Below are 25,016 nucleotides of genomic sequence, written 5' to 3'. Positions count from 1 at the left end.
CTTTAAATGTAAGGTACTTCACTTAGATACTTTAGGAACTTTGAATAAAAACAATATCATGTACAGTCTTTGTAAAAATGACAATATGCTATTTTCAAAGTGGACACTGTGCAAAAATCAACGGTTCCTGGGGGAGGTAAGTAAGGTTAGATTAGGAGGTAAATAAAACACTTACAAGTCTCAGTTCTGGGGCATAGGCAGCCCACTGTTGGGGGTTCAAGGCAACCCCAAAGTTACCACACCAGCAGCTCAGGGCCAGTCAGGTGCAGAGGTCAAAGAGGTGCCCAAAACACACAGGCGCCTATGGAGAACAAGGGTGCTCCGGTTCCAGTCTGCCAGCAGGTAAGTACCTGCGTCCTCGGGGGCAGATCAGGAGGGTTTTGTAGAGCACTGGAGGGGACACAAGTAGGCACACGAAACACACCCTCAGTGGCACAGGAGCGGCCTGGTGCTGTGTGCAAAGCAGGCGTCGGGTTTCAGGTAGGAAACAATGGAGGGACCTGGGTGTCACTCTAGCGGTGCAGGCAGGCACAGGGGGGGCTTCTCGGGACAGCCACCACCTGGGCTAGGCAGAGGGTTGCCTGGGGATCACTCTTGCGTTGAAGTTCGGTTCCTTCAGGTCCTGGGGGCTGCAGGTGCACTGTTGGTTTCAGGCGTCGGGTCCCTTGTTACAGCCAGTCGTAGTCAGGGGCAGCCTCTGGATTCTCTCTACAGGCGTCGCTGTGGGGGCTCAGGGGGGTCGTCTCTGGTTACTCACGGGCTCGCAGTCGCCGGGGAGTCCTCCCTGAGGTGTTGGTTCTCTGAATCTCGAGCCGGGGGCGTCGGGTGCAGAGTGTGAAGTCTCACGCTTCCGGTGGGAAACGTGAAGTCTTTGGGAGTTGCTTCTTTGTTGCAAAGAAGTAGCTGGTTTTGAACAGGGTTGCTGTTCACGAGAGTTTCTTGGTCCTTTAGTCCAGGGCAGTCCTCTGAGGCTTCAGAGGTCGCTGGTCCCTGTCGGATGCATCGCTGGAGCAGGTTTTCGAAGTTGGAGACAGGCCGGTAGGGCTGGGGCCAAAGCAGTTGTCGTCTTCCTCCTTTTCTGCAGGCTTGTAGGTCAGCAGTCCTTCTTGTTTCTTCAGGTTGCAGGAATCTGATTTCCTGGGATCTAGGGAGCACCTAAATACTGAATTTAGCGGTGTGTTTAGGTCTCAGAGGGCAGTAGCCAATGGCTACTGTCCTTGAGGGTGGCTACACCCTCTTCGTGCCTCCTCCTTGTGTGGAGGGGGGCACATCCCTAATCCTATTGGGGGGAATCCTCCAAACTCAAGATGGGGGATTTCTCAAGGTAGGGGTCACCTCAGCTCAGGACACCTTAGGGGCTGTCCTGACTGGTGGGTGACTCATCCTTGTTTTTCTCATTATCTCTTCCAGCCTTTGCGCCAAAAGTGGGGGCAGTAGCCGGAGGGGCGGGCATCTCCACTAGCTGGGATGCCCTGGGGCGCTGTAACAAAAGGGGTGAGCCTTTGAGGCTCAACACCAGGTGTTACAGTTCCTGCAGGGGGGGGTGAGAAGCACCCCCACCCAGTACAGGCTTTGTTCCTGGCCACAGAGTGAAAAAGGCACTCTCCCCATGTGGTCAGCAACATGTCTGGTGTGCGGCAGGCTGGCAGAAACTGGTCACTCTACACTAGAAGTTGGGTAGGTATTCAGGGGGCATCTCTAAGATGCCCTCTGGGTGTATGTTACAATAAATTGCACACTGGTATCAGTGTGCATTTATTGTGCTGAGAAGTTTGATACCAAACTTCCCAGTTTTCAGTGTAGCTATTATGGAACTGTGGAGTTCGTGTTTGACAAACTCCCAGACCATATACTCTTATGGCTACCCTGCACTTACAATGTCTAAGGTTTTGCTTAGACACTGTAGGGGCATAGTGCTCATGCACATATGCCCTCACCTGTGGTATAGTGCACCCTGCCTTAGGGCTGTAAGGCCTGCTAAAGGGGTGACTTACCTATGCCACAGGCAGTGTGAGGTTGGCATGGCACTCTGAGGGGAGTGCCATGTCGACTTAGTCATTTTCTCCCCACCAGCACATACAAGCTGAGAGGCAGTGTGCATGTGCTGAGTTAGGGGTCCCCAGGGTGGCATAAGACATGCTGCATCCCTTAGAGACCTTCCCTGGCATCAGGGCCCTTGGTACCAGTTACAAGGGACTTACCTGAGTGCCAGGGTTGTGCCAATTGTGGAGAGAAAGGTACAGTTTAGAGAAAGAACACTGGTGCTGGGTCCTGGTTAGCAGGGTCCCAGCACACTTTCAAATCATAATTTAGCATCAGCAAAGGCAAAAAGTTAGGTGGTAACCATGCCAAGGAGGCATTTCCTTACAATAACGTTTTAAATTTATCACTTATAATTATACCTAGTAATTAAATCTCATGCCCTAAGGTAACAATACCTCACCCCCCTGCCTTGTTAACACTGTAGATTATTGCACCCTGGGGAATGAATGAGGTCCTCGGTCCGAAATTGGCACATGGAGGGGGGTGCAGGGCCCCTTACCCCCTTCTATTAGTAATTTGGCCCAAGGATGATGGGGGTCCTTCTGGCCCAAAAAAGGCTTGGGGAGCGGGCCACAGCTTTTCCCCTTATTTAGAGACATTAGCCCTGGGGAATTGGGTGCTTTGGCCTAATGGTGGTGCAGTCATGGGGGCAAATGCCCATCTCCTTTATTTTTAAATTAGCCCCGGTGAAGGGTGTCCCTGGGGCAAATACTGGCTCAGGGAGGGGGACCCCATTCATGCCCCCTCCTGATATATTTAAACGTAGAACCCTTGGCTATAGCCACCCCAATGGTCCAGTTATTGAAATTCAACAAATATTAGCAGGCGTTTTATTATTATTATTTTTTTGAAGCTGCTATCCAAGTAAGCTTGTGGGACTCTAACAGGATCACTGATTTTTTTTCTGGATGAATAACCCCCAGACAAGGCCTTGGGGGCAGGGCATCCCTAGAACACTGCCCCAAGGAAAAAAGTCCCCAGGGCCAGTCAGAACACTCTACATTTTTAAATTGGGATCAAGAAACTCTTGCAAGCGTCCCTCAAAGCCAGCCATCCAGATAACAAATATTTTTAAGACTTAAGATCTCCACACCTACTGCACAGATTTACACCAAGTAACAAAAAACATGCTTTATGAACCAAGATCTAGCTTCCAAAATGTCTATGGAATGTGCATGGGGATTTTGTGTTCTGGGTCCGCACTATTTCTTGGTCCCCTCTTAACGTATAACCTCAAAACTTTCCATGCATAAACTAGGTAACAAAGGGCACTTTTATAAAAAGGTTTAATGAAGAGGAAATGCTGCACGCCCTGTAGACAAGCATGATTTTGCATGTCAAAAGTGATGTGATGCACAGCTAAGAAATCAATAAAGTTTGAGATGCAAGTATTACTCCTTGTTGAACAATAAAAAGACTGAGCACACTTAACATGGGTTGCAGAGAATTGTTTGAACCTAAGTTGAGGTTTAAAGCAAAAGCCTGTTCCAAAAAATCTGTGAGAAATGCCAAAAAGTCTATTAGCAATAGATCATTCACCAATGGATATTTGGTTATTTGCCAATACTAAATATTTGTAATACAGAGCTATAGACAAATTCTGTGTTTCGAGGACATTAAGAAAGTGTGGATAAATGTTTGCAAAACTTCTTTAAATATTGAAACATTTGGAGATTGTTGAATAATGTAGAATATAGTGCTGTACTGAACATTTCAGGAACATATGTTGTGTATCTTACTAAAGTATGGCGTGTAGTCCTTGAAGAAAATGTCTTTACAGGGACAGATCTACACCTGTCAATCTCTTCACTTATAATTGCTGGCCATCTGATGTATTGAAGCATATATCCCCATTAAGGTGAACAGAAAATTGTCCACACTTGCAGTGTGTTGAATTGCTTCAAGGCCACATACCCTAAACGTCGGTGTTACAATGATTGTGTGATATCATCAGTCATGTCATTTTACAGATCATGAGTGGTGTAATATATGAGGTCATAAGCAGTAAGTGGCGGGGGAGCAGGTTATAGTTAGCTCAGTAAACTATAACTGGTGAATTCCAACATTTTTTTATTTTAAAACAATCGTCTTTATAATATTACAAGGCCTAACTATAACGTCACTTTAAACTTTATTTTTTTCAGTGAATTTCTTGCTTTTTCAATATAGGATAAAATCATTGTACCTTACCTAGCTATAACATAACTTTAACCTTTGGCTTTTTCAGTGAATTTCTGAGGTTTTTTTGGTGTAAAGTAAGATCTTAATACCATAGCTAACTATAACCTCACTTTATCTTTTGCTTTTTTAAGTGAATTTCAGTTTTTTTTAGATCACAATCATTCAACTCCCTCATGGAGCACAGATTTTGACTGTGTGAAGTAGGGGGTGAGGCGGTGACTGCATGACCTGGCTATTGGCCAGACCTATGCCCAGCCCCCTGAACACAGCCAAACCCCTGCTGCTCATGACTTTTGGAGGGATGGTGCGGGAGCCCAATAGGGTGTTGGTGTGGGCGCCCAACTTCCTCTTGCTGGCCAACCTCCCATGGTTGCTCACTCAACCACAGACATCCACCCCATAATTTCAAGTTTTGTATTTTTTTCATTCGATTTTTACTCTACCTCAGTACTCCTGCAGTACCGCTGCAAAAAGGGCCTAGCAAGGTACTGCAGGAAAGTGTGTTTTGGGACCCCCTTTTTACTTTGCCCCAACTTGACAGATCGCCCCCAAATCTTCACAGGAAGGAGCTGAGGTATATAAAAAATGTCTGAAAAGTTTTGAGGACATTTGACAAACGGCATCAAAGTTATTCGCAAAGCAAAAAATGCTCTTCCTGCTATTACATTTATTTTAATTTAACATTTAAATATTTTAACTATATCCTGCTAAAAATATTTTTCTGAAGTTTAAATTAAAAAAATACATTTCTCACCAAAAGTTAAAAAAGATAACAAATTATTAAAAGTGATGTAAAGAACTAATTTAAAGTAATTTAATTATATTTTAATAAAAGTTAATGTTCCATTATTATCAAAATTCATAAAAATCATGAACATATTTTTAAATAATAAAATAATATATATTTTAATATGATTTAAACATTAAAATACACGTATTTATATTTTTAACTAGTAAATAATGTATTTTCATTTAACATTATTCTCTATGAGGTTTTAGTTAGTCCCTACCTCCATTATTTTCTATGAGTCTATGAGTGGGTGTTGCAGTACCAGCTGTTGGCCATGTGGGCTGCTGGACATGCTCCAACTCTGAGCTGGAGTACATTTACTACAGTTTGCAATATATTTTGACTTCAGTAACTTTAGAACTGCAGTTTGTGAATAGCGATGGGCTTACTGTTTTTTGGCTTGGTGCATGCCCCTCCCTAAACGTCTCCTTAAGCCCCTCAATACTTCCCCTTAGTAGTATGAATGCCCCTTTTCCAGCCACTCTCCTTTGTAACTCCCAACTTTATTTCTACCTAGTAAATGTACTATAGTGAAGTTATCCCTACAAAAAAGGAGAGGTGGTTATTCACACTTGTATGTTTGTGAATAGTATGTTGTAGTAAGTAAGTAGTACTACTACAGTATTACTGTACGTAGTACAAAATGAGGTTTGAGAAACGGGCTCTTATCTGGGATAATAAACAACCCAACTGGCTGGTCAGAAATACAAAGGGACATGGCAATGGGAACTGGGTGACACCTCTGTCCCTTTGTTATTACTCATGCCTGCCTCACCAAGCTACTACAATATTGGCTCTTGGGGCACCTCCCTCGCCTAGTATAAATGAAAGGCATATTGATGGTCAGGTGGACATCACAGATCCTGTAGGTCAGTATTGATAGTGTACCCTTCCTATATGTGTCCTCAAGGGATTGGGGTGCAAAAGCTACCTATGCTTTACATTTGGCTGACCACTGGGAATAGGTCCAGGCTCCATCCAGGACTTAGGTCGCTGATTGTCCAGTGCTTAGACTCACCTACAGAGTTGACAGCCCTGCGTGTCGACCGACCACACTTGCCCTGGTATTACCTTTGGCAGTAAGCAGGCCAAGTGCTGTCAATCTGTCAGAGCCGAGGGAGGGATAGATCCTCAGACGTTCACCTGCAATTACCTCGCGCTAGGCTTAGTGACCGCCTGTCCATCTATCAGTGTTTCACGAGGGAGCACATTTTAAATATGAACTGGCTCCTTTTACATCTTATTGTTAATAAATGCTGATTTATGATCGCTTGTAAGGCATTGTCTCCAGTAGAAATCAGTTTAAAAACATAATTTTTCATACAGTCACTGTTATGAAACATGAGGGCAAGTTGTTTAAAATGTGCATGTTTCTAATTTGTTATTTATTCAATTTTATGATGTATTCTAAAGAGTGTATACTGCACTTCGGGATATATATGTTATGCAGCCCTGAAAGTGTGAATCCCTGTTTCCCAGGGTGCGTACTGTTTACCCCTTGTTCTCGTCACTGCTATTGTAACCTCTGACAAACTAGCGGCGGCGCGGCAGTTACGTTTTTTTTGTGCCCCCCTCCCAAACACACACTTTGCCCCGACTCCAGCCGTCACTGAGCCTCCGAGGTGGCCAGAGGTCGCAAGGGCGACGCCAAGGGTAACAGCCCCTGGCTCTGTGGCCTCCAAATGACATCCATGCCTTAGGACAGGCAGGGGTGCTGAACAGGCGTTAGCATACATGTTCTGTATTTCATACCAGCTCTGCAGCCTTACCGTTAATAGCACTTTCGACAGTTCCAGGGTAATTTGGGTTTTTATCTCTGTGTATTTATTTGTTTTAAGTTTCATCGTCCACATAGGAACGTGTCACCGATTTTCCAAGTGGTTCACCGGCCTTTCAGTAAATTACCGACCTTGTGGTTAGAGGGCACCGGCTGGCAGTGACGCGCTGCCCCAGTCCGGACAGTCACACGGCCGAATCCATAGAAAGCGTATGTTTAGCCATCCGAATCCTTGGAAGAGGGCTGGATGGGGTTGTTGTAATCCCGCACAAACGGATCCCAGGAAGGGGTGGGATGTTGTCCAGCAGTCCTGAACATCCTGTACCCCCTTGTTTACAGGTGTCGGCCGTCGGGTGACAGAGGATTGCGCACTGTTGCATGTGACACCCCAGCTGTGTCTCTCGGGCCGCAGGAAACCCAATCCTTACCCGGCCACCATGGCCGGAGGAATCCGCGAGCCGTCCTGTAGACACGTGACCCTGGGGCAAATCATATGTATATATATAGACCGGTAACAAGATCTGCAGATATAGTGTGACGCTAAACTGGGAACCTTACAGAACAGCACCAGGAGCCGAGGAGGCGACAAGCAGAGAGCGCCAGCAGACATTCGGATAAGCAGAGACAGGGCAGCAGGCCGAGAGTGCACAGCCAGTGAGCAGCGGGAGTCGCAGCGCTTCACTTGCCTTCGAGAGAGACCCTGCGCGGAGGACCTGGGCCGCAGGATGGACTTCCAGACGGACATCATAAGGGACTCTAACCCCATGGACAACCTGGAGAAGCAGCTCATCTGCCCCATCTGCCTTGAGATGTTCAACAAGCCCGTGGTGATCCTGCCCTGCCAGCACAACCTGTGCAGGAAATGTGCCAACGACGTGTTCCAGGTCAGTCCCGGCGGACAGGGCTTAGGGAACGGGCAGGGCGGGGAGTTCACGTTCTCTTTAGGGCATTGTCGGTAGTTTTGCACACTTTCCTGGCCAGGGGCAGTGGCATAACGCAAAATGAGCCCCCTCCACTTGCAGAATGTGAAGAGAGGCCTATGAGTTTCTCACATCTCACAGATATTCATTTGCCTTGGGCTGAATGGGGTCCCACTTGTAATGTGGTGAGATGCAGTGTGCTGTGTCGGCGAATAAAAGACCACATGTGCACACTGGTTCTGGATTTAAGGGAAACTGCGTCAGCGCAGCCCCTGATTTATTACCTAACCTCGGTTCCGCCCTCCATCCGGATGGCGGAACCTGAGGCACCATAAAGGAGAGTCCGGGTGGCTCTCTACACCACTGAAGGCTTAGGGGCTCCATATGTGTTGGAGCCCCTCTTGTGCCACAGGGGCTGCAGGGGACTCTGTCACGCCCCTGACCAGGGGCTACTTCCAGTTCACACTCTTGCCTGGATTTTTGTCTGCCCTTTCAATGCAGAGCATTCTTTGGACGGGGTTCCGCTTGCCCCTTGCATGGAAAGTGCTTGTCCAGCAGTCCGCTTTGCAAGGCACACACTGCCCCTTAAATAGGGGCCCTCTCCCGATCAGAGCTAAGCCTGACACGTCACTTCCAGTCCCTCAGCTATGCGGCATAAACCATGGTCTTTTTCTGTACTTGTCGCCCCGCCTTCTCATTCCAGGCCCGCTGCCCCTAGACCAGTGGTTCCCAACCTGTGGTCCGGGGACCCCTGAGGGTCCGTGAAGCCTCCTCAGGGGGTCCGCAACTGCTTAGAAAATAAAATATTATTTAACAGTTTAGGTCCCCAGCCTTCAGTAATGACTTAGTGGGGGGTCCCCAGATTCCAATAAGGATTCAATGGGGGTCCCCGGGTTCCAGTAATGATATAATGGGGGTCCACAGAAGTCAAAAGGTTGGGTACCACTGCCCTAGACTGCTCAGCACTCTCGAGACCAGAGCACACGCAGCCCCTTAACCTCCAGCGCTCCCCCGATGGGAGTCCAGCCTGTCCCTTCTCTGCCCAACACTCTCATAACCGAAGCACACGCCCTCTCTTCCCCGCGCAGCACTCCTTGACGAGTCTCAGCCTGTCCCTTCACCAGCAGCGTTCCCCTCACCAGGGCTTTAGTCTGTCCCTTCCAGCCCTGCAGTTTAGGGACCAAAGCACACACAATCCCTTTACTCCAACCAGGGCAGCACTACCCCTTCTCTGCTGCCACTCTCCTTCCCAAAGCCTCACCCTGTCCCTTTATTGCCAGCACTCCCTGACCAAGGGTAAAGGTCACAGTGCTTAATTTGTGCCAGGAGTTGTGACAGATGGGCCACGACTTATTTTTCATCATCGCACTTTGGACCACAGCAAGAGAAAGCCACTAAGGAGGGAAAGAAGCAGGAAGAGCATGCTAGGAAAACAGTGGCAGAGAGAATGTGTGGATGAAAAAGAAGCCTCAAGAGTGAGATAAATAGGCAGGAGGTGGGCGATGGTGGAAGAAAGAGCATGAGGTGGAATCAAGAATAGACAGCCTTGGTATTCTGTAAAACCAGCATTCAGCAGCACAAGCCGTGGGCTTTTACGTAAAACCTTCGCTCCATACACTTATTTTAAGCACCACTGAGCACACTGCTCTACTGCCCATGCTTCTGACTACAATGGCGGTCCGGGGCACCAATAACTTGTGCTCCTGCTAAACAGGTTGGAAGCACATCTTTGTCTCTGGGCCAGAGCCTGGATATTCCCCTCAGTCAGCTGATGCTGGAGTATTTTTAGTCATTGTTGTTATCATAATTCGCCTGACTGTGGTGTGCAAGGTTGGGTGCCAAACTTGCTGCCTTGTAGTCTGGGTTACTTATGGCTCGGTGCATCCCTCTGTACTTTCTAAGAGTATTCAAAGATAGAAGCCCAGGAGAAGGACATGCCAAAGTCATGTGCTCTTTGGTTACCAAGGTCCGAGGACCTAAAGGTTGATGTCTAAAATATGGGGGAGATTTTACCAGTGGAGAGAACAGGGAACTCACGATCTGGAGAGCCCAAAGAACGTCTCAAATATCTCTGCCTCTGGAATGACAGAACTACATCAGGGTCTGAAATTCTTATCACACCTGGGGAGACATCAGCCATTCAAGAGAAAGGTGTGTGAGGAAAAAAACATTTCAGCACCTGGGGAGACATCAGCCATTGAAGTAAAATATGTCAGCACTTGTGGAGACAACATCCATTCCAGAGAAAGGCGTGGGAGAAAAACAAATATCTAAAAACCAGCAGAGGCAGCAGCCATTCCAGAGAAAGATGTGTGAGGAAAACAAATATTTCAACACCTGGGGAGACAGGAGCCATTGAGGAAATTAAATGCCTCAGCACATGTCAAGACATCAACCATCCTACAGAAAGGTGCCGGAAGAAAACACATATTTCAGCATCTGGTAAGATATCAACCATTGAAGAAATTAAATATCTGAATATCTGGCCAGATGACAACCATTCAAGAGAAAGGCATGAGAGGAAAATAAAGATCTTAACATCTAGGAAGACAGAAATCATTCCGGGGAAAGGTGTGAGAGGAAAACAAATATCTCAACGCTTGTGGAGACATGAGGCATCAAGGAAAAAATATTTCATAACCTAGGGAGACATCAACCATTCCAGAGAAAGGCATGGTAGGAAAACAAATATCTTAAAATCTTTGGATACAGCACCCATTAAAGAGAAGGGCATGAGAGGAAAACACACATCTAAACACCTGGGGAGGCATTAACCATTCCAGAGAAAAGTGTAGTAGAAAAACACATTTCTTAATAACTGGTAAGACATCAACCATTCCAGAGAAAGGCATGGGTTGAAAATAAATATCTAAAAACCAGCAGAGACAGCAGTCATACAAGAGAACGATGTTGGGAGGAAAACAAGCAAATCAGTGCCTGGTGAGACATCCCTAATGGAGGAAAATGAATATCTCAACACCTGTGAAGTTATCATCCATTTCTGAGAATGGTGCCAGAGGAAAACAAACATCTTAGTACTAGGAGATGCATCAATAATTCGAGAGAAATAGGTGGGAAGGAAACAAATATTCCAACACCTGGGTAGATATCAACCACTGAGGAAATTAAGTATCCGAACATCTGGGCAGATGACAACCATTCAAGAGAAAACTGGAGGAAAACAGATATCTCATCATCTGTGGAGACATCAGCATTGAGGAAAACGAGTACCTCAAAACTTAGGGAAACATCAACCATTCAAAGAAAGTTGTAAAAGGAAAATGAGTATATCAAAGCATGGGGAGACATGAGCCATTGAGGAAAATACATATCTCAACACCTGTGGAGACATCAACCATGTTAGAAAAAGAGGTGGGAGGAAAGCAAATATCTTAACACCTGGAGAGACTTTAACCAATCCAGAGAAATGCATGGGAGGAAAACAAATATCCCAACATCTTTGGAGATATCAGCCATTGATGAAAATAGGCATCTTAACACCTGTGGAAATATCAACCAATCCAGAGAAAGGTGTGGGAGGAAAACACATATCTTAATACCTGGTGAGGCATTAACTATTCTAGAGAAAGGCGTGGGAGGAAAACAAATATGTCAACACCTGGGGAGACATCAGCAATTTAGGAAAACAAATATCTCACAACCCGGGGTGATATCAACCATTCCAGAGGAAGCTGCAGGAGGAAAACAAATATCTCAACTTCTGGAGAGACAGAGGAAAGTCTTGTCAAACATCTGGGAAAACAGGATGTATATCATAACATATCTGTTGGTAGGACTATTTTCAGAAAAGTGGAGCGAGTGGTGGTTTAGTAATACTTGGAATTGGAGTCTTTGTCTGGATGTTGGAGTATTGTGTCCTTGAGAAGAGACCGGATGGTTTCAACTGAGAGGAGAGATTGAATCAACCCCATTGGAGACAACTGAAGTATTGTATCCTTTGACGGAGACAGTGGAGGTTCAGTAACAAGTGAAGATAGGAATGAGGGTTTAACGGGTTGTAGGAGGTGATCTGTGAGGGGCTCTGACAAGTAGACAAGCCAGAACCCCTCACAGGAATCACATATGGCCCCAGCTCTGATTAAAGCTAGCATCGGGTATCCTGTGAAAATAGTAGATTTGGATAAACATCAAAAATAACAAAACAACAATAAAAACAGTAGATTGTTAGGTGGGTGTTAATTGAAAATCCTCTAATTTCCAAAGGAATCCCTAAAATTGTAGTATAATTCACAAGTGTAGTTATCTCCACAATAGGATCAGTATGACAGACTAAATTTCATCAGTGGATTCTCCTCAGATTTTAGCATTCCGCCAGATATAAGAAGAATTTATATTACCATCCGGCTCAACATTAGTCCCACAGTTTTGAAGGGGTGCTGCAGTATCTCTCTGAAGGGGTTGCTGTGGTGAAGCTTAGAGTGAAGGGAGTACCGTGAGCCTCAAAAAGAAACAAGAGGCCATCATCTCCAGCTGTAGGTGGGAATAAGGGCCCCTCATCTGAGGTTAAAGTCAGCAACTACCACTGCAGTTTGAAGTATTTTAGAGCTTAGAAGAGGCATAGGTCCTGATTCTGATGTACTACTGCCGATCTCAAACTAGAAATGTGCACTATGCACCCCAGCCATTGTGTGAATGGGAATGTAAATTGTTATGCATCCTATGTACTAATAGGACACATCACAAATTGTACATTCAAATGGGGGGTGGGGTCACAAAATGACTTGACCAATGAATATAAATGATCAAGTCGCAATGTGTGACCCTCTGTGAATGTCTGCAAATGCAGGGATGCGGGCCTGCAAGGGACAGCACACCTCCATCTTTGTATTTGCATTCCCAAACTGGAAACATTTTTTTATGAAAAGTAGCCCAGCCCATTAAAAGCACCAGTGATGCTTTAAAAAAAGAGAAACTCCCTATTTGATAAGACATTTGGAAAGCAGGTACTGGTCCTGTGGAGTACTGCCTGCTCCCTCCGAGGCCATCACGATTCCCAAAGAGGAAGATGGTTCATTGGGACCACTTCTCATTTACAAATCAGATCCCACATCCCTATGAGGTGACGGTACCTGATCAACAGTTTGTGACCACTAATGTAGTTACAGACCATGGATATATTTCTTTCCAACGCGAGTTACAAATAAGAGGGATACACCCCTTTCATGCCTGTTGCTCTTTGAGATTCAGACAAAGCCACAAAAAGTCGGTAACACTTTTTTGACTTGTAAAAAGACTTATGTAAATAGTACAAAGGTGTTTTGCATTCGCAATCTCTGGTTTTGTGAATTGTGGGATTTGCGACCTCAAAGTATCTTTGCACATCAGGCCTAAAATGGTTTTGGTGCCAAGTTGAGGTATCATAGGGATCCTTCCTGGAATACTGCTCTCAGTGACTTTCAATGGAGTCTAGAGCTGCCTTGTTTCTCTCCCGAGTGTAGATGCTGGGTCTGAACCCATTAGAAAACCTGTAGACAGGATCTGACCTTATCCATGACATGGTCTTTCGCTTAGAGGATTTTTGAGTGCTGCATAAAGAGCTCGTGGTTGGATGTTGTACAGCACTCACAAAGATTGAGTCCAGAATTAACTGTTACTGAATTAATATGTCTGAACTTATTGAATTGCTTAGAGGATGACTTTTGTTTTGTTTTGAAATGGACTGATTTTGTATTAGCACGGAGGGGTCGTGGTGGGCACTAGTCAATCTTCAGTTGCATTAAGTCAAAAATTGAATTTATTTAAATTCATTCATATCTGTTCATTCAACGCTAAATGAAGCAAACCTTATGCAGGTGTCGGAAGATACTTTGTTAATTAGTATTTGGGTCTTTGTTAAACAATGTACAATTAAAAGGGTTATCAATTGGATTTAACAAAGTTGTGAAATCGTTAAGAGTTGAGTTGTTATTAATCAGGCCAATGGCAGGGATGCCCCAGAATTGTGATCTGTTTCGTATGATCATAGACTGTGAGGACTTTGAGAGGGGCTTGCTCACTTATTTTGTGTATTTGGTTGTTTTTTATTGATTGGTTGTATGTGATAATATTGTCAGACCTGCACACATATATGCACTTCACAATATCATCACCCAGCATATCACTAAAGTAAGCATAAGTAAGGAAGTGCAGATTTACTATTATTAACTCTGTGATGATATGTTGGTAGTCAATATTGTGCAGTCCATACAAGTACATGTCTATATTAGAGCTTAGATATTTATTGCAGTGCTTATCTTTTAAAAGAATAAGTGCAAGGTCCAAAGAGGCTCGCAGTTGGCGCTATTGAAGGTTGCTGTACCACAGTGATACTCAAAGTTCGGCCCGGGGGCAGCATGCGGCCCTCCTGACCTCTACATGCGGCCCCCTGCTTAACAGGAGGACTGGGCTGCTGTTTACTCAACGTTGCACAATGATTAAAAATATGTTAAATTAAGTGAAATCCTTTATTTAAACGATAATTGGAGGCAAAAAAAGAAGTAAATAGGATGTCCTGAACCTTTAGGAAAGCCTCAATTTTAAAAGACATACTACAGCTAAATTGTATAAATATAGTAAGGTCTCTTCAAAAATCAAAACTGTATTTCATTAGCATACAGTTGTTTCCCCCCTCCTGCCCCCCACCCACCCTGAAAACAATGCCAATAGTGAATTAAGAGGCAAGCCAGTTGTTATGGGAACTCTTTGGGTGGCCTGGGTTCTTATTACACATGAACAGGATAGTTCATTAAATTAAATACAGGAGGAGGTTCTGCACAGCACACATCCTGAAGTCAAGTATTTTGAGGTTCTCTTATATGCACTAATGAAGGTAAAGGAGGGAAAGTGAAATAAAAGAATTGTTTAGGATCACACATTTTGCTAAAGTGGGGAAGCCAGGATTCATACCAGGTTTTCTGGTTTCACATTATGCAGTTCACCCACCATACTGCACCCTTCGTCCCCCACCTAGCATCAATGCGGCCCCTGGTCACATCACAAACCAAACTTTGTGGCACCTGGGAAAATGTTTGCAAGTACCCCTGCTGTACCTAATACCAAGGTTGCTTAGTCTTAACTCGATCTCATTCATGCCTCTTTAATCCACTACCAGACACTCCCTACCTCTTTATCTTAGTATTGCTGATTGGATTTTTTCATCTTTGCTTTCTCCTTTTGTCACTGTTTTTCCATCTTTCATTTCCCCCTTCTCTCACACATTTGTGTTTTTCTCTCCCTTGCTTTGGTTTACATGTATGTTGAAAAATAAGTGCCAGTTCCATAAAAATGAGTCCTGCTGGAACCCACTGGCTCAAATTAAGCACTGCTTTTTTTAGTCCAGTATAGCAGCGCACACCTGTTGGTATGTGTCTGGGTTTTTAACAACACCCACCTCACGCCCATCACTATCACTCGTTCGTGGGCTTGCCCTTCAAAATCCATTATTTTTGTTAGTAAATGCTTTACGTTTGTGCCTCCTTGGGGTGGTTTAGTTACCGCCTTGGCTATCGCCCCTGTTACATGGCTAATTAAACTTTTGCCCATATGTTTGACTGCCAGTGAACTTCTTTTTCCTTTTGTGTGTCTCTTCACGCTGATGCTCATGGCAGCGGTGGGGCTGTGAATCGGCTCGCCTATGTGAAACTGCTTTACTTTTTATTTTCAATTTAAGTGGCAAGAAAAGTCCGGTTAGGAGTTTACAACGCAAATGCGAGACCCATTGCATTGCAAATGCTTGTTACAAACTGAGGTGAGAGAAGTGTTTTTTTCTGCATCGGACCTTCTTGCTCAGTCCAGCCCTATATCATATCTTCGAATTTCTCTTCGATGACCTTGATCGAATATTCACACACAGCACAGACATCTCCACACTGAACTGCTCATTAACAAAAGAAGGGCGAGCACAGATTCATTTCCTTCCCAGGTACCACAGCGAGCGTCAATAAGAATGCTTCACCGACCGTGCGCCCTAGTGTGAGAGGCCATCTGTGACCGTCTCCCAAAATATGACTTTAGCAAAGCTTTGATTTGGAATAAGATATTAAACCACACCCTTGTGCTGTTTCAGAGGTGATGCGATACAATTTATTTGCAGTGCACTCGCTGTCTGCGCTATTGGAGTTTTTGGGTGTGCTGTTCATTAATAGTTGACAACATTTATTGCTTCTGTACGTGTTTGTATTTTCCGATGGCCCTGGAGTTCCCTGGGCGCCCGCTGTACAAAGGGAAATGTTTTAATCGAAGCTGCTAGGACATCTAATTGGTTGTCCACTGAGGCCTGTACATTCACACCGGGTTTGTGTTTTTTTGTCTAGGCGGGGAACCCATACTGGTCGACGCGCACCAGTTCCGTGTCAGGGGGTCGTTTTCGGTGTCCGTCCTGTCGTCACGAAGTTATACTTGACCGACATGGGGTATACGGCCTGCAGAGGAACCTCCTGGTGGAGAATATCATCGACATCTACAAACAGGACTGCCACAGGTAGGAAGAGTGTGGGCGCTGTACACGTGTGCACTGTTTAACCTAAGGGCAAGGCGCATGCGTGCACCCACACTGCACGCTCGGTGAAGTGCACAGGCGACCATACCCATAAACACACTTCAGCTGTAGCGCACGGAGCTGTCGGGAGGGCAGGAGGTGGTCTTTTTTAATGTGTGCTACGTTTGGTTGTGGTCATTGTCATGTGTGCTACGTTTGGGTGTTGTGCATTAAGTTGTCAAGAGTGCAAGCGCTGCGCGCGCCGATTGTGGTACTCGGGGCAATGTGCTCTAAACAGAACTCAGGGCCGTATTTATACTCCGTTTGCGCCGAATTTGCGTCGTTTTTTTCGACGCAAATTCGACGCTAAACTAACGCAAACTAACGCCATATTTATACTATGGCGTTAGAGGCGAATAGCGCCAAAGTTCCCGGAATGTGCGTCATTTTTTAGCGTGAACCCCTTCCTTGCGTTAATGATATGCAAGGGAGGCGTTCCCGTCTAAAAAATGACTCCCAGGCCTTTACGTGGTATTTATACTCCCGGGCAAAAGAGACGCCCGGGAGTGGGCGTGGCTAAAAACGGCGCATTTGCGCCGCTTTTTAACGCCTGGGTCAGGCATGGCGTTAAGGGACAAGTGGGCTCAAAATGAGCCCACAGTGCCCTCCCCTGCCCCCAGGGACCCCCCCTGCCACCCTTGCCCACCCCAGGAGGACACCCAAGGCTGGAGGGACCCACCCCAGGGACATTCAGGTAAGTTCAGGTAAGTATTTTTTTTAATAATTTTTTTTGGCATAGGGGGGCCTGATTTGTGCCCCCCTACATGCCACTATGCCCAATGACCATGCCCAGGGGACAGAAGTCCCCTGGGCATGGCCATTGGGCAAGGGGGCATGACTCCTATCTTTACAATGATAGGAGTCATGTTGATGGGGGATGGGCGTCGAAAATAAATGGCGCAAGTCGGGTTAAGACGATTTTTTCGACGTAACCTGACTTGCCCCATTTTAAGACGCCCATACGCCATTTTCCCCCTACGCCGGCGCTGTCTGGTCTACGTGTTTTTTTCCCACGCAAACCAGGCAGCGCCGGTCTGATTGCGCCGTCTAACGCCATTCCATAAATACGGCGCCCGCATGGCGCTTCAGAATGGCGTTAGACGGCGCAAAACTTTTTGACGCTAAACTGCGTTAGCGCAGTTTAGCGTCAAAAAGTATAAATATGGGCCTGAATATGCAGAAGTTTGCTGTCTGTTAATCAACGCACCAGAGTACTGCACGCATACGTGCCTAATATCCAGGAAAAGGTCAGGCAGCGGTATACATTGCAAGGACAATGTACACAGAAAAATATGTGCAAAGGGGGTGATCAGGTGGATGCATGGAATGGCAGTCCTCTGAACACGGATCTATGTGATGCAGAAGAATGCAAAACGATGCCTTCAGTGAAAAGAAGTAATCCATGATGACAATAAAACATTTTACACTGCGCTGAACATTATAAAGAATCCATCATAACACATTTTAGATTAAACGAAGCCATTACAACAAATTCCAGAATGAAGAAAGTACCTGCGAACTCAAACTCTACCCTAGCAACCAGAATGCTGTCCTTAGACTAGACAGAGATTCAACCAGAAGCCCGACTCCCCAACCACGACCTTTGACCTAACCCTTAAAACAACCTTGACTCTAACCTTACCAGGACTGCTATCAATAACTCTAACCTTCCGAGTTAAACATTAAAAAATACAGTTTTTGCAATCTTTGATTGATTTTCATGATTACTAATCAATATGTGAATATATAGTTTTTCTTCCTAACTTTTTTATTTTTTGCATTTCTTTTTTACTTTTAACATGGTACATGCACAAAGAGCCACCAGGAGTGGAGATGGTCATCTTGTTATATGTATTGCCAGGGCAATGTGCAAAACACCTGAAAGAGGTATTTGGGCGAGTATATGTGAGATAACCATTCATATTGCAAAATCATAGTTAGCTTGACTTCATGAGGCTAAAGAATATGCAATCATTAGAGTTTCTAAAGTTACAGTTGTACCTTAAGTGTACAATTTATGGACCACCTTCACAGTGCTATAACTAGCACTGTTCCATACACACTGTTTTAAGGTCGCTAACCACACAATAACTATAACTTCCCACTCTACCATACACTATTTTCTCAGAAATGATGGGATTTGAGGGGTCATAATTGTTGTTATAAATGCTATGATTTCAGATTTCAGATACTATAAGTGATGAAATATAAAAAGGGTGCAAGCAGTGCATGGTAGAATGGTGAAATATAGATATTTATTGACGTGTGGTTAGTGAGCTTAAAACAGTTACACAACTGAATAAATCCCAAAAATAACAAGAAAAGTGAATTTAAACAAAATTTGTTCCAGTTTTATTCTCATCAGTGAACACTAGAAGAACATTTAGGTGCTCCATTTGATGGCATGGTGCTAGTTATTAGTGACATAAATGTAAACAAGCACAGCTGAATTATGAAAAGCAAATAAAATGTTGGCTGTTTTTACAATTCCGTTCAGTACAGTGACAACAGTGCTTGGTTCTGCTATGCAGATCATATATTGAGAGCTTGGAAATTCAAGGCCTTTTTCACCAAGATAACTTAGAGTAATTTACACTTTCGAGTAAGTTTATTACTTTTGATTATTTACAAAATCGGAGTGTAAGCTAATACTGAAAAAGAAAAAAATAATAGTACTAAGTCCAGCAACACACATGGCCAACCACTGGTACTGCAACACCCTTGCATAGTAAATAATGGGTTTAGGAAATTCATAATTATTATTGCATAATAAAATGTGTTTAGATAGGCATTTATTTTTTAATTTAAACTTTAGAAAATATTTTTAATTTACTTTCATATATTTCCATTAACGAAAGATTTATTTCAAAATGAATTAACAAGTTACATCTTTAATTAATGGAAATGTACCAAATTAAATAAACATATTTTTTCAAAGTTTAAATTAAAAAGAAAGAAAACATGCATTAATAAGTATTAGAAGCATAGCATACAATTAATGAACATTCATTTAGTTATATTTAATAACAATGATAATTTTTACATTCATTTTATAATTCAAAATAGGGTATTCAAATATTTTATAATTAAATAATAAATCTGCATTTTTTAATATTGAATTATAACTATTCATATTCCGAATGACTTCACATAAGTTATTATAATTTAACATTATTTCCTATGGGGATTTATTTTACTTCCTTAGTTCAACTATTTTCATTCGGGACGTGTTGCAATACTAGCGATTAGCTAATTGAGGGCCTGAGTTAGAGTTTGGCGGATGAGTTACTATGTCACATACATGACGGATAGCCCGTCTGTTGTATTACAATCTCCATGAGCTATCATGGCAATGTAATATGGCGGACGGGATATCTGTCACATTTGTGATGGGGTAACCCCCTCTGCCAAACTCTAAATCAGGCCCTCACTATGGTTTTTAGGTTTTGCCTACACAGCGCTTATGCTGTGGTGAAATATTTTGTTTTAAGAAACAAAAATCTTAAAATGGGCTCACATCACTCCCACAGCCTTCCCATTACTTTCCATTGGTAGGCTTCTCTGGTCATTCTCCATTTCTTGCTTCTCATTGGTCAGCAGCAGTCTCCTACATCATCTGGTTGCACTTCCTCACTTCTTTCCTCGGCTTCCTGGGCTTCATCTGTTCCTTGGAGTTAGGACCAAGTATCCTTTCCGGTTGGCCGTGAGTGGCTGGAAACAAGTGTCCTTCCACAAGCGTTGTGCTGAAGAGGTACTTTTTTTTTCATTTCATGCCCACACTCCACTCAAGGGAGACACCTTGAGGGAAATAAACCTTGAGTGAAATAAACGCATCTCGGCTCCGGCGCAGCTGAAGAGACCATCTACCTTTTTATAACTTTCACTTTGCAGTTTGCACAGGAACTCCTTTATGCATTCTGCAGGTTGTAGTCTGTCTTCTACCATTTCTTCCTCCCTGTTTGTCTGGCTGACTTTTTTTGGAAGGTGCTACAAGTCACATGGATCACTTCCAAGCACGTATTTACTTCTTTTGAATGTCTCTGCAAAGGATACCGATGCCTGTCCTTTGACAGTGCGTTACAGACAACACAGAAGCACCCTAGAACCACTTTACCTTGTCACATCTGCTCCATGAGGTGCACACTGCCGCCACCCTAGCCTCTTTCCCCCCTCTTGCTGTTGTTTGTTTGCACAGCATTCTTCCTTGTTCACCACTCCCCGTGCCACTGCAGCTTGCAGACTCGTCCTTGCTGTCAGCACCAGGGCGCAGCGGGAACTCGAAGCCCCTATCAGCCACCGGGAGGCACACAGCGATCAACAAATGCAGATGAAGTTGAACCTGGTTTTTCTTCCTGAGCATGCCTTCATTTTCATATTTTCTCTGACTAGGGAGGCTTGGCTGCTTATGCTTCCCCTTGCCCATCCCTTTGTTCTTAAACTTTTTAATTAAAGAAGAGAAAAACAACTCTTCTGATAGCACGACCGAGCCTCCCCGGTCCCATGCTCATGGATAGTAGAAACTCTCTTGTTGTGCAGTGTGCTTTCTGACCATGTTAAGTAAGTATAGCTCAAAACAATATTTTGCTGAGTAGGCACATTAAATAAAATAAACAACACACAGGGCGGGTGCCTAATCAAATCTAAATGAAATCCTTTCAAATTACAGCCCGATTGTTTCTGTCCCAGCAGTGATCATAAGGATGCATGTTTTGTGTATATCTGTACAGCAGTCTTCTGTGAAATACATATGGTGCTTACTTAAACACGACAAATACCCTCCATCGCAAAGTGGCAAAAAGGGTTCATGCCCTCTGTTTATTTTCATGTCTGCAATTTTGGTTACATTAGTTTGCACTTGAAACCTGAAGCACCAGCGTGTCCCCTTATGTCGGAAGGGGTGACTAGAATTGACCCCGGAAGATAAAGAAAATAGGGTTCCTATTAAACAGAGGTTTACTGTTGCCTTCCTGACATTCCTGCTTTTCATTGCACGTCTCTGGGAAGTCATAGTGAAGGCTACCAGAAACTCCCTGCCCCTGCTTCCTCCCTCTACCGAGGAACTCATACCCCCTTCCCTAAAAAGTCTTGTGAGTGGAGAAAAAAAATTCGGTCAACATGCCATTTCGGAATTCAGTGCAGCCCAAGGCAGTGCAAGAGAAGGGTTCTGTGTGCAAAAACAGAAAGGCAAAACCTATTGGCTATGCCAGTGCTTGTTTTAGTACTAACTTACACTTGGATTCTGTGATTAGCCACAAGTAGTAAACTTACTCAAAAGTGTAAATTACTCAAAAAGTGTAAGCTAACTTTGTGAATCAGGCTTCGAATGCCCAACCAACAAATTCATCAGTAGGTCAATGTTTCAACACCAATTGGTTATTTATAGCCTGAGTTGTCTTCAGGACAACACGATGATTGCATCTTACAATGAAATAGAACGCCCATTACATATTTAATAATTCGGTTAGGCAAAACATCTATGTACAAATATATTTAAATACAAGTCTTACCATAGTGTAGCTAATGATTGAGTCAGAACAATTCTACAGTTTAAACCATTAAACATATATAATAAGGGAAAACGAGAACCTAGTTCTCATGGCTGTGAACTTCATCTCTTGCACACTATTTGATTAATACATTTCATGGTCAGAAGCAATCCTATGTGTCAAATTAAGAAAAAACTCCTACTCAATTAGGGACTACTGTTGCATGCACTTTGCATTGAATTTTGGCAAAGTGGAATCAAACGCTCCCTAGGAGTTAAAATTCTCTTGAGTCACAGTAAACTGCCCACTTGAGTGGGTGTTATAAGACAGATCTGCTTTTGGTGTTGCAGTATACAGAAATTGTTAACGAATGACAGAAAGATAGCTAATTGCAGGAAAGACAACTTGTAGATAGCTAATTGCAGTAAAGACAACTTGTTGTGAGAAAGGCCATGGGACTGGAAGACATTTGGGCTTCTTCCTTTTCTGATTGACATGCCATGTTGGGCTGAGCACAAACTTACAGCTGGAAATAAGAAAAATGACAAGCAGCTGGGGAAATAGACAAAGGACATCTAACTAGATGGGACCATGGAAAGGTGAGAAAATATAGAAATCTGGGTTAACGTTGATAAATGAAAAAAAAATAATCATATTTTTAACTGGTGAAGTGAATTGTCTCCAAAATGCTGTCAATATTTATTTGGCAATTTCTATAGTAATAAAGAGGTAAAACCTAACACCAATTGCCTTATATTTGTGCCAAAACATAGTTCAGCAACATCTTTAGTAAAAAAAAAAAAACCCTAGCACTGGATACTAACATCAAGGCCCATATTTATACTTCAGTTGTGCAGAATTCGTGCCATTTTATTTTACGCAAATTAGATGCAAACTTAACTCCATATTTATATTTTGACGTTAGAGATATCTAGCGTTAAAATATAGGAGTTTGCATCATTTTTTGGACGTGTGCACCTACCTTGCATCAATGAGATGCAAGGTAGGCGTTCCCATCTAAAAAATGGTGCTATCCCCATAGCCCCATATTTATCCCCCATGCTAAAACGACGCACTGGTAGGAGGAGGGGCTAGATAATGGTGCAAAGCTTGCTTTTTACAATTATGTAATGCCTGGGTCAGACCAGGCGTTAGGGAATCCTGTGGACCCATTTCCATGGTTAAACACCATGGGATGGGTCCACAGGTGCTTGTACTTGTAATATGATGGACAGGGCATCCGCTGTGTTGATAATGGAGAATACTATCTGAAAAACTCAAAATAATGCCCTCAATCTGGAAACTTTAACTGTTTACCTTCCTTGCCAGTTATCACATGTTTGGCTTTCACCTTAAGGTACCAGAGTGTAGGGTCTTTATATTGTAGATAGCAGCTCTTCATGTAGACAAACAGACATGTGTTAAAAGAGTTTACTCTTTTAACCATTTTCTATTGTCTTTTCTCAACAGCCGACCCCTAAAGAAAGGGAAGCATCCCATGTGCAAAGAGCACGAGGACGAGAAGATCAACATCTACTGCCTGACGTGCGAGGTTCCCACATGTTCCATGTGCAAGGTTTTCGGGGCACACAAGGACTGTCAGGTGGCCCAGCTCCAGAGTGTATATCAAGGACAAAAGGTGCACATCAGAAACCCTACCCAATAAGTGCAAAGCAGAATACGGCCAACAACAAGAGCAGTGCAGAACATAGCCTGGTACAATAGTAGTGTACAACAGGGTCCTCAGTAAGAGCAGTGCTGAGCAGGATCCTCAATGGAAGTAGCACAGAAATTGTCTCCCAGTCAGGGGCGTAGCTCTGGGGAGGTGTTTGGGGGTGTTTTACGTCCCTAAGAAACTGTATTATGTACTAAATGGTTGGGTACACATGCTTTCTGTTGGGTAATGTGAAGAGTAGGAAGCTTCCTCTGTATATAGTGCATAAAAAAGTACACTGTGCAGAGATTACAGTTGATTCCCAATTGGTATTGCAAATGCTAAAGTAGATAGGACTGATGCTCTGTTTGTGGTCGTGTGGGCGGGCAGTTAGGCTTATCAAGGAGTTGTGTTAGGCATTTGTTGTACTCACAGATGCAATAAGTGATACACATAATCAATGGATACATCCGAGACCAATTTAGAAAAATAACATTTGCTTTTATATATGCTTTGAACCAAAGAACTTCATTACAAGGTAAGCAGTATTTAAAATAGAACTACTTTGAAGTTTCAAAAATCAACAGTGCAATTTTTCAGTTCAGCAATGTTAACCTACGGGAGGAAAACAAGAATGCGGTTTTGCAAGATTGCAGGTAAGTACACAACTTACAAATCCAATCTTCGGGATTTTTCCACACCAGGCAAGGTTCAAATCAGTACCAAGAAAGCACCCACAGCGGCATAAGGGCAGCCGGGTGCAAAGGTCGAGTTTGGAGTTGGGTGCTCAATGTTAACCTATGGAGACTGGGGGTGAACGAAGATGCGCTGCTCACGGGTGAGTAAAGCTGTGTCAGGGGACAGTCTCCCAGGGTTGTGGTAAGCACACGGGGGGCCCACAAGGCAGCACCAAACCTACACCCTCAGCGGCAAGGGGGAGGCCGGGTGCAGAGTGCCAACACAGAGTTGGACGTCCAATGTTGACCAATGGAGACTGGGGGTAACCAAAGATGTGCTGCTCGCAGGTGAGTAAAGTGATGTCAGGGGTCGATCTCCTGGGGTTGAGGTAAACACGGGGGCCACAAGGCAGTACCAAACTTACACCCTCAGTGACACAAGGGCAGCCGGGTGCAGAGAGCCAACACAGAGTGGGGAATCCAAATGCAAGTCAATGGAAGTAATCAGTTTTGAAAAAAGGCTGCAGGAAGACTGAACAAAGAAAACCCACAGCTGCCTAGGAAAGTTCTGATGCTAGCGGACATAGGGACACCAACGGTCCAGCTCCCCAAGCCCCAGAAGCCCCAGGTGCAGGAGTGTCCTTTGGCATTGAGAACAACTTCCCCGGCAGGCTGCGGTCAGGAGAAGTCTTCAATTTGAGGCTGCAGGCTTTGAGGCATAGTCCGGCAGGAGTCATCCCATGGTGGACTTGGACTCTGATTCACTGGGGAACTTTCACAGGAATGGTGGGCCACTTGGACTTCGGTTCCTCAGGGCAGAGTTCTTTTCTTTTAAAGTTGTTTTCTTCTCGAACAGGTCCACTGTTCTCGGGAGATCGTGATCTTTGTCGAAGGCAGGCAGTCCTCCCAAAGGTCTGGAGGTCGCTGGGCTGCAGGACATGTCGTCTTTTGG

At 44.1% G+C, this 25,016-nt stretch overlaps 1 protein-coding gene across 1 annotated transcript in view; it reads left to right on the top strand.

The window, feature by feature from the left end:
* The first annotated feature begins 7,306 nt into the window (after positions 1-7,306).
* TRIM63 (tripartite motif containing 63) overlaps positions 7,307-25,016 on the top strand; it is a 41,835-nt gene continuing 24,125 nt past the window's right edge. The window contains exons 1-3 of the mRNA XM_069223992.1: positions 7,307-7,675; positions 16,024-16,190; positions 23,204-23,372. Of these exons, the coding sequence (XP_069080093.1) occupies positions 7,517-7,675; positions 16,024-16,190; positions 23,204-23,372 (495 nt within the window). The 5' untranslated portion in view covers positions 7,307-7,516. The remainder of the gene's footprint in view (positions 7,676-16,023; positions 16,191-23,203; positions 23,373-25,016) is intronic.

The sequence above is a fragment of the Pleurodeles waltl genome, chromosome 3_1, assembly GCF_031143425.1.
Source record: "Pleurodeles waltl isolate 20211129_DDA chromosome 3_1, aPleWal1.hap1.20221129, whole genome shotgun sequence".
NCBI lineage: Eukaryota > Metazoa > Chordata > Amphibia > Caudata > Salamandridae > Pleurodeles > Pleurodeles waltl.
This window is presented reverse-complemented; position numbering and strand designations above follow the sequence as displayed.